This window comes from Diceros bicornis, chromosome 7 (assembly GCF_020826845.1).
Source record: "Diceros bicornis minor isolate mBicDic1 chromosome 7, mDicBic1.mat.cur, whole genome shotgun sequence".
Taxonomy (NCBI): Eukaryota; Metazoa; Chordata; class Mammalia; order Perissodactyla; family Rhinocerotidae; genus Diceros; species Diceros bicornis.
The window spans coordinates 11,223,713-11,239,133 of NC_080746.1; the positions used below are offsets into that span (position 1 = coordinate 11,223,713).

At 52.9% G+C, this 15,421-nt stretch overlaps 2 protein-coding genes across 4 annotated transcripts; one reads left to right on the forward strand and one right to left on the reverse strand.

Annotated features, from left to right (window-relative positions):
• The first annotated feature begins 230 nt into the window (after nucleotides 1–230).
• Nucleotides 231–5,206, forward strand: VSIG2 (V-set and immunoglobulin domain containing 2). Of its 3 annotated transcripts, none has more exons than XM_058544914.1 (7): nucleotides 231–375; nucleotides 888–1,051; nucleotides 1,658–1,865; nucleotides 2,683–2,841; nucleotides 3,773–3,892; nucleotides 4,007–4,151; nucleotides 4,839–5,206. In XM_058544914.1, the coding sequence occupies exons 1-7, from the start codon at nucleotides 315–317 to the stop codon at nucleotides 4,969–4,971; spliced, it is 990 nt and encodes a 329-aa protein (XP_058400897.1). In that variant the 5' UTR covers nucleotides 231–314; the 3' UTR covers nucleotides 4,972–5,206. The 3 variants fall into 3 exon arrangements, with proteins under 3 accessions (XP_058400897.1, XP_058400898.1, XP_058400899.1); XM_058544915.1 differs by having other exon boundaries at nucleotides 4,721–4,904; XM_058544916.1 differs by lacking the exon at nucleotides 3,773–3,892.
• Nucleotides 5,207–5,291: 85 nt separating this feature from the next.
• On the reverse strand, nucleotides 5,292–12,704 carry NRGN (neurogranin). Its single transcript, XM_058544918.1, has 4 exons — nucleotides 12,538–12,704; nucleotides 6,814–7,040; nucleotides 6,530–6,547; nucleotides 5,292–6,108 (listed from the first exon to the last, which is right to left on the reverse strand). The coding sequence occupies exons 1-2, from the start codon at nucleotides 12,550–12,552 to the stop codon at nucleotides 6,819–6,821; spliced, it is 237 nt and encodes a 78-aa protein (XP_058400901.1). The 5' UTR covers nucleotides 12,553–12,704; the 3' UTR covers nucleotides 5,292–6,108; nucleotides 6,530–6,547; nucleotides 6,814–6,818.
• Nucleotides 12,705–15,421: the final 2,717 nt, after the last annotated feature.

The window sequence follows — 15,421 nt, forward strand, 5'->3', positions numbered from 1 at the left end:
GAGCTCCAGTTGTGATCCTTTCCCTTTAGGGTGCCCGCCCCAAGCCCAGCCCTTTCCCCAGGGCCTGACAGCTTCAGAAATTGGGAGGAAGAGGACAGAAGAAGGGAGTAAGGCTAGAATGTTTCCAGAATCAGGCCTGAAGGAGGGAGGAGCATTTCCTTACCTGAGGGCGTCTTCCTCTCCCCTTGTTTGCTCTGAGATAGCCAGTCTCGCTCCTGCCCAGCACGAGGAGGCCGCCCTGCGGGCACAGCTTTCCCTCCCCCAGACCCAGATACACAGACGGACCAACAGACAACAGACGGCAGGACGCGGCCATGGCCTGGCTCCCGGGGCCTCTCCTCTGCCGGGCCCTGCTGGGCTTCGTCTGCATGAGTGGTGAGGAGGGAGGCCGGGCGGGACCTGGTGACAGCTGGGGACAGAGGCCTGGCTTCCCGGGCTCCTGGGGCCTCTCAGTTCCGCCCGCCCAGCGGGCTGCAGGGGCCCAGGAGGTGGCCGGGGCGAGGCCCAGGAGGGGGCGTCGAAGGCCGTGAGGGTGAAGGACAGAGGCACGCAAGCCGGCAGGGAGTTGGGCCTCTCGGGGAGGGTTTAACCACCGTAGCACTCTTGTTTTCCTTCCCCGACAAACACACCCTCATACCTGGCCCAGTCTCGGTCCTTTCACCCAGAAAAACCCGGGCGGGCGGGATGTGGGCTCCTCCCTCCCGGAAACCTCTGGTTTCGAGAAGGGAGGGATTGTGGGGGTCGGGGGCACAGTTGAGCTCTGGAGGAGGTGGGAGCCCCCAGCCTCCGCTGTGGAAGCGGCGGGGTGGGCCGGCCCTCCAGACGGCCGGGATTTGGGGCCGGCCTCCGCTCCCGCTCCTCCCGCCGGCCTCCCTCTGCGTCCCCAGCCCCCGGGGCAGCCGTGGAGGTGAAGGTGCCCGCCGAGCCCCTGAGCGCGCCGGTGGGCCAGACGGCCGAGCTGACCTGCAGCTACAGCACGTCGGTGGGAGACAACTTCGCCCTGGAGTGGAGCTTTGTGCAGCCTGGGAAGCCCATCTCTGTGTCCCATCCCGTGAGCTGCGAGCAACTGCGCCGGAGTGGGGGGCCTCCTGCCTCTTGGGGAGGGTGGGAGTGGGGGTTGGCCGGGAGAGGCAGGAACAGAAGGGGCACTCAGGATGAGGGCGCGTGGTCGGGGATCTGTATGCTTGGATGAAAAAAATAAGTGGACCGTTTCTAGATCTTCTTAGGACTGCAGTCTGCGTGATCCTCTGTCACATGTATAGCTCTGTACTGTCTCCAACTTCCTCTCCCGTAGCTCCTATATCCAACTTCCCTGTGTCAGTGCAGTCCCAGCTTCAGTTAATAAACCCATTGAGGCTGTGTTGTGATTGGTAGTAGGATATGCTGCCCCTTCCAAGAATATTTGCATCAATTTTTTTTTTTTTTTTTTACAAATTGAGAGAGCCATGCTTAGCTGAAAGCAATGAATCTAGTTCATTTAGCACCTGGAAAGGGGTGTTATTTGGGGACAGATAGACCTTCATGGTTCTGGCTACAGAGTGTCAGCTTCCCTGGCTGGTGTAAGGGAAGGGCCTCTTATACTCAGTTTTGAGAAAGGACAGCAGAATTGATGCCAGGCAGAAAAAGGCACATGTGAGTGTCTTCTGTTTCTCCCCAGATCCTGTATTTCACCAATGGCCATCTGTATCCAACTGGTTCTAAGGCAGAGCGGGCCAGCCTACTTCAGGACCCCCCTACAGCTGGGGTGGCCACCCTGAAACTGACTGATGTTCACCCCTCGGATACTGGCACCTACCTCTGCCTTGTTAACAACCCGCCAGATTTCTACACCAATGGGTTGGGGCTCATCAACCTTACTGTGCTGGGTAAGGCAGCCTGGGGACCTACCAGCCCCCCATGTGCCATGAAAGATTACAGTGGCCCCGCTGAATCCCCCCACATCCTGATTTCCAGCCCAAGCTCACAATGGCACTGGGGACCCCAAGGGAAAATGCCTCCTTTGCAAAGTCTTCTAGTCTAGATGATCATACTCCTGCTCCATCCAACACAAAGAATGCCTCCTCCCTCAGTCCCTGCTAACAAAGGGTTCCAGAGAGAAAGCCCTTCCCATATATGGGGATCTGAGTCATGCCCCCAACCGCTCAATCTTTGGGGGAAACTCCCATTTGTAGTTCAGATTCTGTCCCTCCCTGGGTCAGTGGTGGGGAAGGGGAGTGGCCATTAAAGGAACAAGGGCCTCTATCACTAAGCACCAATTTGTGTTCAGAGCTTCTGTCTCACCCCAAACTAGAGCCCACTCAGAGACAAGCAAACAGAAGAAACTATTAAAGAGGCTGGGGATGTTTAGATGGAGAAGAGAAGACCTAGGATGTGGTGTATGACAGCAGCATTCAAATATCTGAAGGGCTGTTCTGTGGAGGAGAAATTTCTCACTTCTCTTTGTGGACCCAGAAGGCAGGAACTGGGACCAATGGGTGGATATTACATTAACGCAAATTTTGGCTCAACACGAGGAAGAATTTTCTGACAATCAGAATTTCCTGTAGTGGAAATTTCCTGGGGATGCAGTGGTATGTGAACAGAAGTGGACCACTCTTTGGTAGGGATATTGAAGCAGGAAATCTAGCACTTCATGGGGGTGGGGATAGAAGATCACTAAGGTACTATGTGTGATTTTTGCAGTGCCCCCCAGTCGCCCCTCGTGCAGCCAGAGTGGTCAAACCTCTGTGGGGGGCTCTGCTGCACTGAGATGCAGCTCTTCTGAGGGAGCCCCCAGGCCAGTGTACAACTGGGTGCACCTTGGATCTTCTCCTACGCCTTCTCCTGGCAGCATGGTGCAAGGTAAGGACCCAGGACATCAAGGAAGAGGGGACTCAGGACCTGGGCAAATCTGCTCTCTCAACTCCACACACCCACAGCACCAGTTTCATACCTGGGGTCTGAGATAAACTGCTATACCTTCTCCCTGCTTCTTCATTGGCTTCCTGTATTGTTCCCTCCTGTCTGTCTTCCTGCACAGTCTGTGACTGCATAATCCTGGGAGCATTTCTCAGACTAAATGTACTCCTGATATCTTGAAAGAGAGTGGAAGGCAGGGGGCATTCTATGATTCCCACTTGTCTGTTTTGGGGGGATTTCTTTTAGATTTCTGAAGGATCACGAATCATTTCCAAACTTCCTAGAGAGGAAACTGAGTCAGAGTAGCTTGAATCATTTAGCCAGTTTCTTTGTAGGAACCATATAACCGGCTAAGAGCCTTAGCTTCTCAGCCTCCTTATGCTTGCTCCAGTGCCCTGTCTCTCCTCTAAGCCCCAGTCCCAGCAAACCCCTTTATCAATTCAGAGAGCCCTCGAGATCACCTCCTGGTGTGTGCTCTGCTTTCTAAAGTGAAGGTAAGCAGTTTAGAAAAGCATTGGGGTCAGCTTAGAGCCACCCAAGGGGATACAGTTTCTAGCAATCAAGCCTTTTTCCCCGACCCAGGAACCTGAAAGCACCCCACTCCGATTCCATTGCCAGTTTCTGAACCCTTCATGTGTGTGCAGTCTCCCCCTCCCCTGAAAAGGCAGCTGTGTAGAGTGGCAAGAACACAGAAGTTGTGGTGGCTTTGGGGTTTCCTCTCTGGGTCACAATTACTCTCCTTCTCTGAGCCAGTTTCCTCACTAATAAAATGAGGTTACTCTCTTCCTAAGCATGAAATGAAATATGCTTTCATTACAGTAGGTGCTCACTGTGAGTGGAGTGAGTGATGGAACACTTCCTCTTTACCATCTAGATGAGGTGTCTGGCCAGCTCCTTCTCACCAATCTCTCCCTGACCTCCTCTGGCACCTACCGCTGTGTGGCCACCAACCAGATGGGCAGTGCATCCTGTGAGCTGACCCTCTCTGTGACTGGTAGGGCATGCGGCAGAGGCCAGACTGGCAGGCATGGGCTGGGTAGGCTGCATAAAGCTATCTGAGGAAGGGCCAAGGAACGTCTGCAGCTCTGAGGATCCTGTGTCTCCTTAGACCCTTCCAAAGGCCGCGTGGCTGGGGCTGTGATTGGAGTGCTCCTGGGTGTGCTGTTCCTGTCGATCGCTGCATTCTGCCTCATAAGGTTCCAGAAAGAGAGGAGGAAGAGGCCCAAGGAGACATATCAGGGTAGTGACCTTAGGTGAGCAGGAGGGCTGGGGGGTGGTGCAGAGAGGGAGGAGTGGGCTTGGGTTAACAGTAGGTGACTTCAGCCCTCAAACTCTGACATCTTTTGGGGTGTTTTGGGATAAGGAGGGCTGCTCAGCCCTGGGATTTGGTGGTGGTGGTGGTGGGGTAGCAGTATAGCCTGTATATTTGAGTGTGTGAGCGAAATGGAGGGGTTGGTTCACCAGCTCCCCTCACCCTCCTGACACTTAAAAGAATTTTTACTTTTCAGTTTTTAAGGCCTTTTCATACATCAACAGGATGTGGATGCCAAGAGTTGGATTTGCCCTGAGCACTCAGTTGAGTTTAGTTACCTAATGTGGGGCAGTAAGGAAAGGACAAGCAAAAGCTGCCTCTGTCGTGGGGTCCAGAATGGGGATCAGAGTAGTATTTCTCAAAGTGTGGTCCCCAGATTACCTGGAGAGAAATCACCAGGAGCTTGTTAAACATTCAGATTCAGGCCGCTTGCTATCTCTCCCAAAGCAGAATCTGTGTGTGTCTGTGTGTGGAGGGGTGATATGGTTTTGATTGGAATTTTCATTTCAGCCAAAGTTCCACAGATGATTCTCATGCACAGCAAAATTTAAAAGTCCCTGGGTTAGAGGATGGGGGTCTTTTGAGGGATGCTTCCAGCCTTCACTAAGAATTTGCCTGTATCCATCAGGGAGGATGCCATCGCTCCTGGGATTTCTGAGCAAACTTCTCTGAGGACCGAGTCTAGCAGTGGGCTCCCAGAGAGGCGCCCCTCTGCCAGCACTGTAACGACCACCAAGTCCAAGTTCCCTATGGCTGTCTGATTTCTCTCTCGATCCCTGAGGAGGGATATCAAGAATTAAAGCCTGTGGGTACCATATTGACTCCCTCTTCTTTCTGCCGGCACAGCAAATTCCTCTGCGCAGCCCAGAGTATTACCAATAAGGGAAGGAACGGCCTTGATGTCCGAGAGCTGATGCTGTAGGCGGGAAGTTTGGTTGGCTCCAAGTAGTAGGTCTTAACCTAGGTCTCTCTCTTCCTTTCCCCCTCCCCACCTCCACTTTTTGCTTTGGTCAAATGAGACTTGTTCAAGCTTCAAGCAGTGGCCTTGTACCCCAAACTCCCTCCCCTCTGGCACCCTCTGAACACTTGGACATTCCTCTTTATTGTTCACATTCCAACCCAGCACGGTCACATGCACACACGGAGATAAAAAAACCTTCCGGCCACAACCCCAGGAGCCCGGCGGGGGCGGGGCCAGCAGGGGCGGGGGCGGGGCCGCGGCAGACTCCTCCTACCGAGCCTCTCAGGCGCTAGGCGTTGGAGCAGACAAGAGCTGGAGAGGCGGCTCTCAGGGTGAGCTGGTGAGAGGGGAGGGCAGATGACAGGCAGGCGTAGGGATGGGGTGCGAAATAGGGACTTCCCTTCTGGTCAGAGCAAGGGGTATCCGACACCATAAACACCCTCTTCCCGTCTCTCCTGGCCCCAGATCCAAAGTTCTGGGGCTAGGCTGGGGCGGGAACGGCACAGAGACGCAGGGCGCCCCTTTCAGCTGCGCACAGAACGAAAGAACTTTTTTCTTTTTTTAAAGGGAGTGTACTTGGACGACTCTTAGGGCGCCTTCCGCAATGCGCAAAGGGAGGCGCACGGAGGCTGCGGAGGCAGAGCGGCATGCTGGGTGCGGGGAGAGGTGGGCGAGAAGCAAAAGGAAGATTTGGGAGCGCGGGGTTTGGGAGCAGGGTGGGGAGGGAGGGCAAATGGGGACCATACTATACTGAAGAACTAAGTAAAAAGCCATGGACTTAGCGACTCCTCGACAGAGCCTGCCTGGGAGAGGGAGTCTCTGGGGACGCAGGGAGGGCTCCTGAAGCTGGCAGGTTGGTGGGAAGGAAGGGGTCACAAACACGGCAGGGAAGTCTCGTCACTGCGAAGGGAACGCGGCATCCATCTCTCCTCGGGAACTGAGGAGAGAGAAAGTCTGAGCACCTGCCTCTCCCGGTACTTCCTCTCCCCTTCCCTTCTCCTTTCCCGAGCCAGGACACTGGGGCGGGGAGGACCGGGGCCCCCAGTCACCTAGAACCCCCCACCCCGAGTCACTGAGCTGAAATGAGCCCGCGGCCGATACGTGTGTGCGCTGCAGTGTGTTTATAGCCCCCGGCCGGGCTTGTGCAGCCAAACGGGAGTGACAGCGTATCTGTGTTGGTCCAGGTGTGTACCCATCTCAGCCTCAGGTGTCTCGATGTATCAGAAAACCCGCAGGCGCAGGGTGTATTTTCCCTGGCTGGGAGTGGGTGAGGGCGGGCAAGAGGGAAGGGTTGGGGATTCGGTCCTTCTCTCCCACTCTGAGCTCCCACCCTGCCGCTTGGGAGTCGAATTCATTACCTTCGAAAACGCTCAGTTCTTCGGTCCAGGGTGGGGCAGAAGGGAGGGTGGAGAGAAAGAGAGAGACAGGTGAGCTCTCGGAACGCGCAGCACCCTCAGCCTCCTCCCCCCACCCACCTCCTGTCTCGGATTTCTAGTCCCCCACCCTTAGCTCCCTCCACACCCCTCTCCACCCCCCACCCCAGCCCGCCGTTTGTCTTCCTTGGTCCTCGGAGGAGGAGCGGCGGCGCTCTTCAGCGTCCCGAGTCCGGGAGAGGAGAACCGTCGCGCCCCGCCCGCCTCACCTGGCCTAGTCTCCGCTGGGGCCTCCGCCCGCGCCTCCCCGGGCGCCCCCAGCTCCGCCCGGCCCCCCGGGGCCCGGGCCCTTCCGGCCGCGTTCTCCGCTCTTTATCTTCTTCCGCGCCATGTGGCCCCGGAAACTCGCCTGGATTTTGGCAGCAGCCGCGTTGGCACCAGGATCGTCCAGCGGGATGTCTAGAATGTCGTCGTCGGGCTTGGAGCAGGCGCTCTCCTGGGGGCGGGCAGGGGGTACTTATAGGGTAACTGAGCCCAGACCTCGCGAGGATGGGATAGGAGGAGAGCCTTGGGGGATTGAGACGGGGGCGACGCGGTGGCGGGAAGTGCAGAGAGGGGAGCCACCGGCGTGGAGAAGGGCTAAGGCAGGGGGCCGCGCGCTGGTGTGTGTGTGTGTGTGTCCCTCCCGGGCAGCAGCAGGCAAAAAGGAAGGTTCAGGATCAGGTGGATACAAGTGTGTTCCCAACTCAGGAAAGAGAAGTGCACGGTGGGATGGGATACAAGACAGCCAGATAGCCCTGAGTCAGCGAAGGGCCCACTACCGTCAGCCGAGTTAGGGGAGCTGCAGAGCTAACTGGAGGGTGGGATTGGAGGAGCCAAGTAAACAGCAGCAGGGACTCCTGGATGACTGGATGAGGCTGCCCCTCCCCCTGTCCTCAGAGCGCACCTCCACCTCAGAAGGGCCCCTTTTGAGTCCAGGATTCCCTGGGAGAGGGTGTAGAAGAATCAGTAGGAAAGTCCCTTCCCTGAGGGAAATCACACCGGAGCTCAAAGCTGGAATTAGAGTGAGGATGGGGCTACCCCTCAGTGAGTCAGCCTCCCTCCACCTAGGAATAGAGGACCAGAGACTGTTTTCCCACTGACTCTCCATTTTCCATTGCTCCCAGAATGTAGAGAGGAGATGATCTGGAAGATGCTACAGAGAAAAGGCTTCACTCCAAAAAAGGACAAAGAAAAGATAAGCAGGAGCAAGAAGCCCTTTCCCTGATGTGCACATGAGAAAGGAATTACGACAATAGCTACCATTTAAGCACTTCCCCTGTTCCCAGCCAGTAACACAGTGTTTTACAGACATTATTTTATTTAGCCTGACAACAAAGCTATGACGTATTTTTTATTGTTATCCTAGTTTATCTCTAATAAAATGGATTAGAGTGATGATTAGAGTGTTTATAAACTCTAATTGATGATTAGAGTGTTATAGAGGTCATACAGATAGCTTTCAGTGGACCTAAGCGCCAAACCCTTGTATGTCAGAGTCCAGAGTCTATTTTTAACCCCTACTCTGGATAGGTAGGATAGGTAAAGGCAGTCAAGAAAATGAACAAAGCTCTACCATTTCTAACTGCGTGGTCTTGGGCAAGTTATCTAATCTTTCCCTATCTCAGCTCATTCATCTGAAATCAGGATAATATGTACCTCTATGGGTTGTGCGGAAGAATCAACAACATGACATATGCATGAATTTTCTGGCACAATCTAGTTGCTCAATAAATGGTAGCTATTATTATGATTCTTTTAAATAATAATACATTGTTGTGAAATAGTTGTTTGTATAGGCCAAAAGTGGTCATATAAAAATAATTTCATATGGTTCAACCTATTGATAATCAGACCCACCCCATGCCCCAGGTTTCTGTTTCTCCCACAGCCTGCCCTAGCTGAGAGGAGAAAGGGTTAGGGCATTGATGGTATTGATTTCAGAGGCAAGGCTCTGGAATGGAGAGGACCTCAGCCCCTGAGCCCCTTTGTTGCTTAATATTACTCACAGTGTTAATGTGCGTGGGGATGTGAATGGTTACTGCATAGTCAGAAGGGCATTTCTCCTTTGATCTGACCCTCTAGCTTCTAGAAATTTGTCTTCATTTTTTTTTTTTTTTTTTTTTTTTTTTGCCTGAGGACTTTTGCTTTCACTGTGTTTTGCTTCCTGGGCATGAGATGACCAAGGTCTCACTTGGTAATAGTAATTCAGTTCTATTCCTTTCCCCTCTCCACCATCACCCATCCCGTTCCAGCAGTGGGATGGGTATGAGTGGGGCTCCGGTGATCATTACCCCACCAAGTTTTGCCCCAGGAGCACAGGTTTAAATCCCAGATGCCTAAGCCCAAGTTTACAAATGGCTTCCCTCATTATGCTTCCCAAGGTGGTCTTCATTCCCTGGGCTTCAAAGTTTTTCAATTTGTGCTCAAGATGCCCACAATTGATTTAAATGCAGTTAAAAGGAGTTATCAAGAGGCCAGTGTGGTTGTGGAGCGGCCCGACACACTCTTTTTGTCTTTCCCAGGTCTAGTGCTCTCTCCCGGACATTTTATTCCCCACTTGTATACTCTAATAACTCTCGTGGGTTCCTTGATTCTCAGAGCTCATGCCTTTCTTGGGACAGTCTCAGGGAACAGTGAAGCTTCTCCTCAAGAGCACAACTATCAAAAACATTCTTGACCCAGCTCCCCAGATGGCAGCTGTGGAGGCTGAGCGGAGGAAGGGACATCTCCCCCCACCATGCTAAGACCGACCTGCTGGCACCACCCACCCTGGCTGGATCTAGAATGGAAACCTGGAACTACAGGCAAAGCCACCCCCAACACACTGCTCCTCCCCAGAATCAGCTCCCTCTCCCTCCAGCTGAGTTCTTAGGGTAGAGCTGCTTGGTGGCCTGCTGCTTGGTGGCCTGTCCACAGGCAGAACTGGAGGGAGAGTAAAAGGAAGCCGGAAGGGTCATGGAGCCTGGGTTGGCACCTTCCAAAGCCCAGATCTGATGGTGTCTGCCTGAGAGCTCCGTATGAACTGGGTGGGCTTCAGGAGTTGGGGGTGGGGGATGGAAATTGCACTGGTGGGCAAAACAGGAGCCATGGCTTCTGGTTCCAAATGGGCACATCACTTCACTTCTGAGGATCTCAGTTTTTTCAGCCACAACTAGAACTTGGCCTAGATGAATAAATTCTCCTTCAGCTCCCAAGTTCTAATAGCTTTAGGAATTATCCCTGCCTACTACTTCTTATGTGCCAGGCCCTGTGCTAAGCACTTTGCACACATTACCTCATTTAATCTCCATCTCAGAGGTCAAGAAACAGCCTCAGAGACATTTTGTAATTTACCCAAGGCCACACAGCTGACAAATAGTGATGGAATTCAGAAGCCTGTGCTGTTAACCACTGCCTCAGGGCAGATAATTATTTTATGAATTCAACTGGACCAAGTCAACTAGACTAAGCAAAAGAAAGCAGAGCAGTGGGATCCAAAAAAAAAAAAAACTGTTTCTTTGCCTTTTCATATTAAGTGAATGCAGAAAACTCATATATATATGGCTATGTAAATCAGCAACTGCTAATATGAATAAGAGCTCTGTCTCTCGAAAAAAAGCATATGTTTTCTTCTTCTCATTTCTGTTTGAGTCTCCTTACCAAGGAGAAAGAAGGAAATAAGGCAGAACTAGGTGTTTCCCAAATACCCAGTCAGTCGGCAAGGAGAGCTGCAGAATGAAAGATGAAGAGGGCGCTGCCACTAGCCCCCTAGATGCAGTCTGTTCTCTCTACACATCCCAGTTCCCTTCCAGCACTGAGCCTAGCCCTCCACAGAATGTGGATGCTCAAACCCAGCCCTGCCCCAACCCTCTGCCCCTGTCACCCCTCCTCCCTCTTCTTGCCCCCCTGCAGTCTGACAATGGTGCTGTCTCTTGCTCAGCCCTTTAGCCCTGCAAACCTAGGGCAGGGCCTGAAAGGGGAAGGCTCCTGCGTACAGCATGCCCTGGAAGAGGTGCCCCAGGGCCCTGGGCCACTGGGAAAATTGTGTATTTGCCTCCTCTGTACTCTTTGGGTGGTAGCTTCTCCTTTTTTTTAGGGGACACTCATTCCAACCATGTCTACCAATCCCTCAGCCTGACTTCCTGGGCACTCAAGAGCATGGTCCAGGGCAGACCAGAGCCTACAGGCAGTGGTCCAACATCCTACCCTAATTGCTCCTGTAGGCACCTGTGGAGACAAGTTACATTCCTTCCTTGACTTCTTGGATTCTTTGCTTTGCTATCTCTTTCCACTGACCATGGGTCTTGCCTTCCTTTCCCTGTCATTCTCACCATCTCAGCAATATTCCCTTCCCTGCCCTTCCCCCCCAACCAACTCATATCCAGAAACCACCACCCATTTATTTTCTCTACTTTATAAAACACTCCTGCGGGGTTGAGGCGGTCTTCCTCAGTGGAGCCCAGGAAACTGCATTAAGAGACCATTCCCCCTTTCACAACCAAAAATTGCTTCCCAGAGAATAACAAACAGAAAATTCTGGAAGCAGATATGTTATCAGGGCTTTCTCCAGGGGGTGGGATTGTAGATGACTGACGTTTCTTTTTTATACTTTTCTTTAGTTTTTACATTTTCTATTATGACCATATTACCATTTAATGAGGAAAAAAATAGTAACTATTTAGAGGAGAGGACGAAGTACAGCTATTTGAATCAGACAGTGCTATGTTTGAACCCTGCCTCCACACTTAGAAGCTGTGCTGCCTTGGGCAAATTATTTAATCCTTCTAAACCTCAGTTTGCACATCTGTAAAATGGGAGAAATAATATCTACCTCACAGGGTTGTGGTGATGGTTAAATATAAAGTGCTGGGTACATGGTAAGCATTCACAAATTGACAACTATTATTAATGTTAATAACAGTTAAAATCATAATAACAACTACAACAACATGCCCCTAAGTTTTTCTGCCTCTTGGTACCCAGACATAGGGAAATCTCGGCTCTTATAAACTGCGCTATCCTTTCCTTCCAAGCCTCTCCTTTTCTTTTCTTTTCTAAGCCATGGGGTGGACGGTGGGGGAGCAGGCAAAGTCATAACCTCTTGTGTCATTAGCTGGGTTGGCTGAATGAGAATACAGGATTTTGGAGTAGTCTTTCTCCATATGTAGGAGCAATAAATAAACAAATAAATTTTATATATGTATGATCACTCTACTCTAGTGAGCCAGGAGCCAGGTCCTGTGTCAGGGTTTTCATACCCGAGTCCCTTAACAGCAATCTACTGTGGCATCAGGCAGTTGCCAGCATCCAGGTCTCCGTGTGGGCGCTAACAAAATGCAAACACTTCCTTCCCTCGCCAGCAGGGTTCTCTCGCGGTCACTTCATCCAGCCCTCTCCAGGGCGAGAAGGCGTTGGGGGACGCGCCAACCCCTCCCCAGAACCACATTGACTAGGCTCTTTGCTACCCATCACCACTACTAGGCTAACCAATATGAATTGACTAACCCACCGTTCGCTGTACAGGGCGCGAGGTCAATAGGATCATCCTGCCCGCCCCCCGACGGCGGCGGCAGTGGGCTGGGGAATGGGGTGGGGGCGAAAAGCGAGGGGAAAGGAAAGGTGTCGCCGCAGCTTCGCTAGGCTACGGCCTCCAGCGTCTCTCTGGGGGAAGTTCCTCATCTCGTCTAAACTGCAGCTTCCCTGCTGCAGCGCCCTCCCGAGCTCCCAGTCCAACCCAGACTGCCTGGCGGATGGGCGCCCAGACGCCCCCGCGAGTTGGGGAGCATTTTTCCTAGGGCGTCCAAGTCAGACAGGCGGCTTCCACCACCCACCTCCCACATCTCTGCGGGCACCCTTATTGCTCCTAGGTCTTCTGCACCCACCTTCATCCCTCACTCGCCCTCCAGGGGGTTCTTGGGAGCCCCTTGCCCCAGACGAAGCTGCGTGCCCGTCCCCCAGGCCCTCTAACTTACGGTGCAGCAGTCCATGCTGGTGTTGGGGGTCCTTGGCTGGGGTGGAGGCTGGCGCAGGGTGGGGGTGGGGTCTGTGTGATGCTGGGTGGGGACTCTGGGGCCGTGGGGCGCCCGCCGACCCGCGCGGAACCAGCAAGTCTGCTCTCGGGTCCTCTCTCCCGCGCTCCGCTCTGCTCGCGAATGTAACCTGAGCCCTGCGGCCCCGAAGCCAATCAGGAGAAGCCTTCGGCAGAGTGGGCGGGGAGATTGGAGGGAGGACCACTCCCGCCTCGCTCCCCCACCTGCCCCAACCCCTCTGCCTACACACTTCCATCCATTCCTCCTACACACCCCATCCTCCCAAACTCAACCCCGTTGCTTGCCGAGGCGGCAGACTGCCAGGCAGATGTATGCCGACGCAGGCAGAAGAAGGCCCTCGACATCTCGGGCACAAATACACTCACATCTGGGCACAGCACCCCTCCCACCCATATATAGAAAATCTCGCACCCCTCATCCACCTCCCCACAGTTCACAACGTAGCTAGAGTCTCAAATATGGCTCCCTCTAAGTTCCCTCCCCCTCGGTCCGCAAAGAAGAGCCCCCTAAGACGTGCAGTAAACAAGTCCCATCATCACTCTGCCATAGAACGGAGAAAGCCGTCGGCACACAACCTGGTGGTGGGCACACGTAAACACAACAGCACACCAGCCCCACATATCCACATATGATACTCCCCAGGCTCCCTAAAACGTGCATTTCGTTAACACGCACACACTACAGACATAACCTGCAAAAATAATTGTGCACACACTGTGGAGATAAAAGCAGACGCCCTGTTCTGTGCGCGTGAGGGCAAGTCACCTTAACTGAGACGTCTGCGTTACATATCTATCTATCGATCCATCCATCACCTGTCTGTCTGTCGTCTGTCTGTCTGTCTGTCTGTCTATCTATCTATCTATCTATCTATCTATCCATCCATCCATCTATCTGTATGCCCTGCGCCAAACAAAATCATATGTGCACAACATCCATTTTGTACGTATTTATATGTAGATACTGACTTGGGAGAAACACCCTTCTGTCCCACTCCCCATACCAGACTCTCCCTTGCCTCTTGAGCCACTGCTTCATAATAAGACAAAAACTGGCCATTCCCACCCTTGCCCCTGGGAAGAAGAAAAATACCCTAAACCCCAGTATAGGGAGATATCAGAAGTCATCAGCTCTTTAGGTCCGTGATGGAGGAAGGATGTGGGCTTTGTGAGAGGCTGGGAAGGGGAGATATGGGAGAGCATCTTGGTGGGGCAGCCTGCCACTTTTGTGGCCACCAACCTCCCCGAACCTGTCAGGGTACTAGAGCTGGCAGTGTGGCATGTTATGTGGATAGAGTGGGCCATCTCTGAGAAAACTAGAAAGAAAGTCTTGCTCAGCTAAGGTCCCAGAGATGGGAAGGAAGGAAGGATGGCTGCTGTCCAGGCTTGTTCACTGAAGCAGAGCAAAAAGGGGAGACTGCCCTGTGGCTCTCATTGGGATAGGGGATCCTGAGATAGCACTGCAGTGAATCCACAGCCACTGGCCAGTCATAGCATGGCTGTTACATGCTTTCTTGCTACCTGAACGTTTGGGCCATGGGCTTTGCTTGCCAAAGGGAAAATGAGTGGGAGGGAAATTCCAGTGGCCACTCATGATGTGAGGACAGGGTTAGACAGCTTGGGCCCACAAGCTGAGCTGGATGCTGGCTGGGATTCCAGGGCTTGGGGTATAGAGGTATCTCTCCCAGCATGTTTGGGACCCACCCACCCTTGTAACTGAAAATCTGTTCCCCAATCTGTCTCTGGCACATCCTCCATCCCCCTACCTCCACCAAAATGACAGAATGTCCTGGGAACTCAGGCCCTTGCCTAAAGGATGGGCACATCTGAGGCCCTAGGTTGTGCCAGTTCCCATTGGACTTCAGCTCCAGAATCCAGAGGAGAGAGAGAAGGAGGAAATTGGGGGCAGAGTAGATATCAGGCCTGGACTCTGTGCTTTTCCCTTCCCAAATTAGAGCTGAGGAATTCGGGATTTAGTGAGTTTGCAGTAAAGTCTCCCAAGTTGCTAGGCAACATCCCTCTGCAGGCTGTGCTGCCTCTGGGCCCTTCTTCCTGCTGGTCAGAGCTGAAGGGGGGGAGGTGTCTTTACAGTGCCTCCTCTCCCCTAACTCCCACACAGGCAGCACAGCATTTCCTTCTTCCTAAAAGACACCTTTGTGTGGGGTGAGGGCATCTCTGAACACTCACTGGCCCATGGGAGACCAGATATGGCAACTGTCAGTTCTGACCACAAAACAATCCTTTCAGCGTCAGCCCACTTGAGGCGCCTACGGAGAACTAGCCACAGTGCTTGCCCTGGGGATGGGCAGACTCCAAGGTGAGGAAAAGGTAGACAGAGAGGAAGGCAGAGGCCAGAGTGAGAAGAGAGACACACACACTCAAATATCCAGAGGCAGGAGCCTCATTTATTTATTTATTATTACTCTTATTTTTTTGGTGAGGAAGATCAGCCCTGAGCTAACATCCATGCTAATCCTCCTCTTTTTGCTGAGGAAGACCGGCTCTGAGCTAACATCTATTGTCAATCCTCCTCCTTTTTTTTCCCCAAAGCCCCAGTAGATAGTTGTACGTCACAGTTGCACATCCTTCTAGTTGCTGTATGTGGGACGCGGCCTAAGCATGGCCGGACAAGCGGTGCGTCAGTGCGTGCCCGGGATCCGAACCTGGGCCGCCAGTAGCGGAGTGCGTGCACTTAACCACTAAGCCACGGGGCCGGCCTAGGAGCCTCATTTAAATGACACATACACATAGGCCCAGTGGCACAGACACACACACTGTCCACACAGCCACAGAGACACATGCTGTGG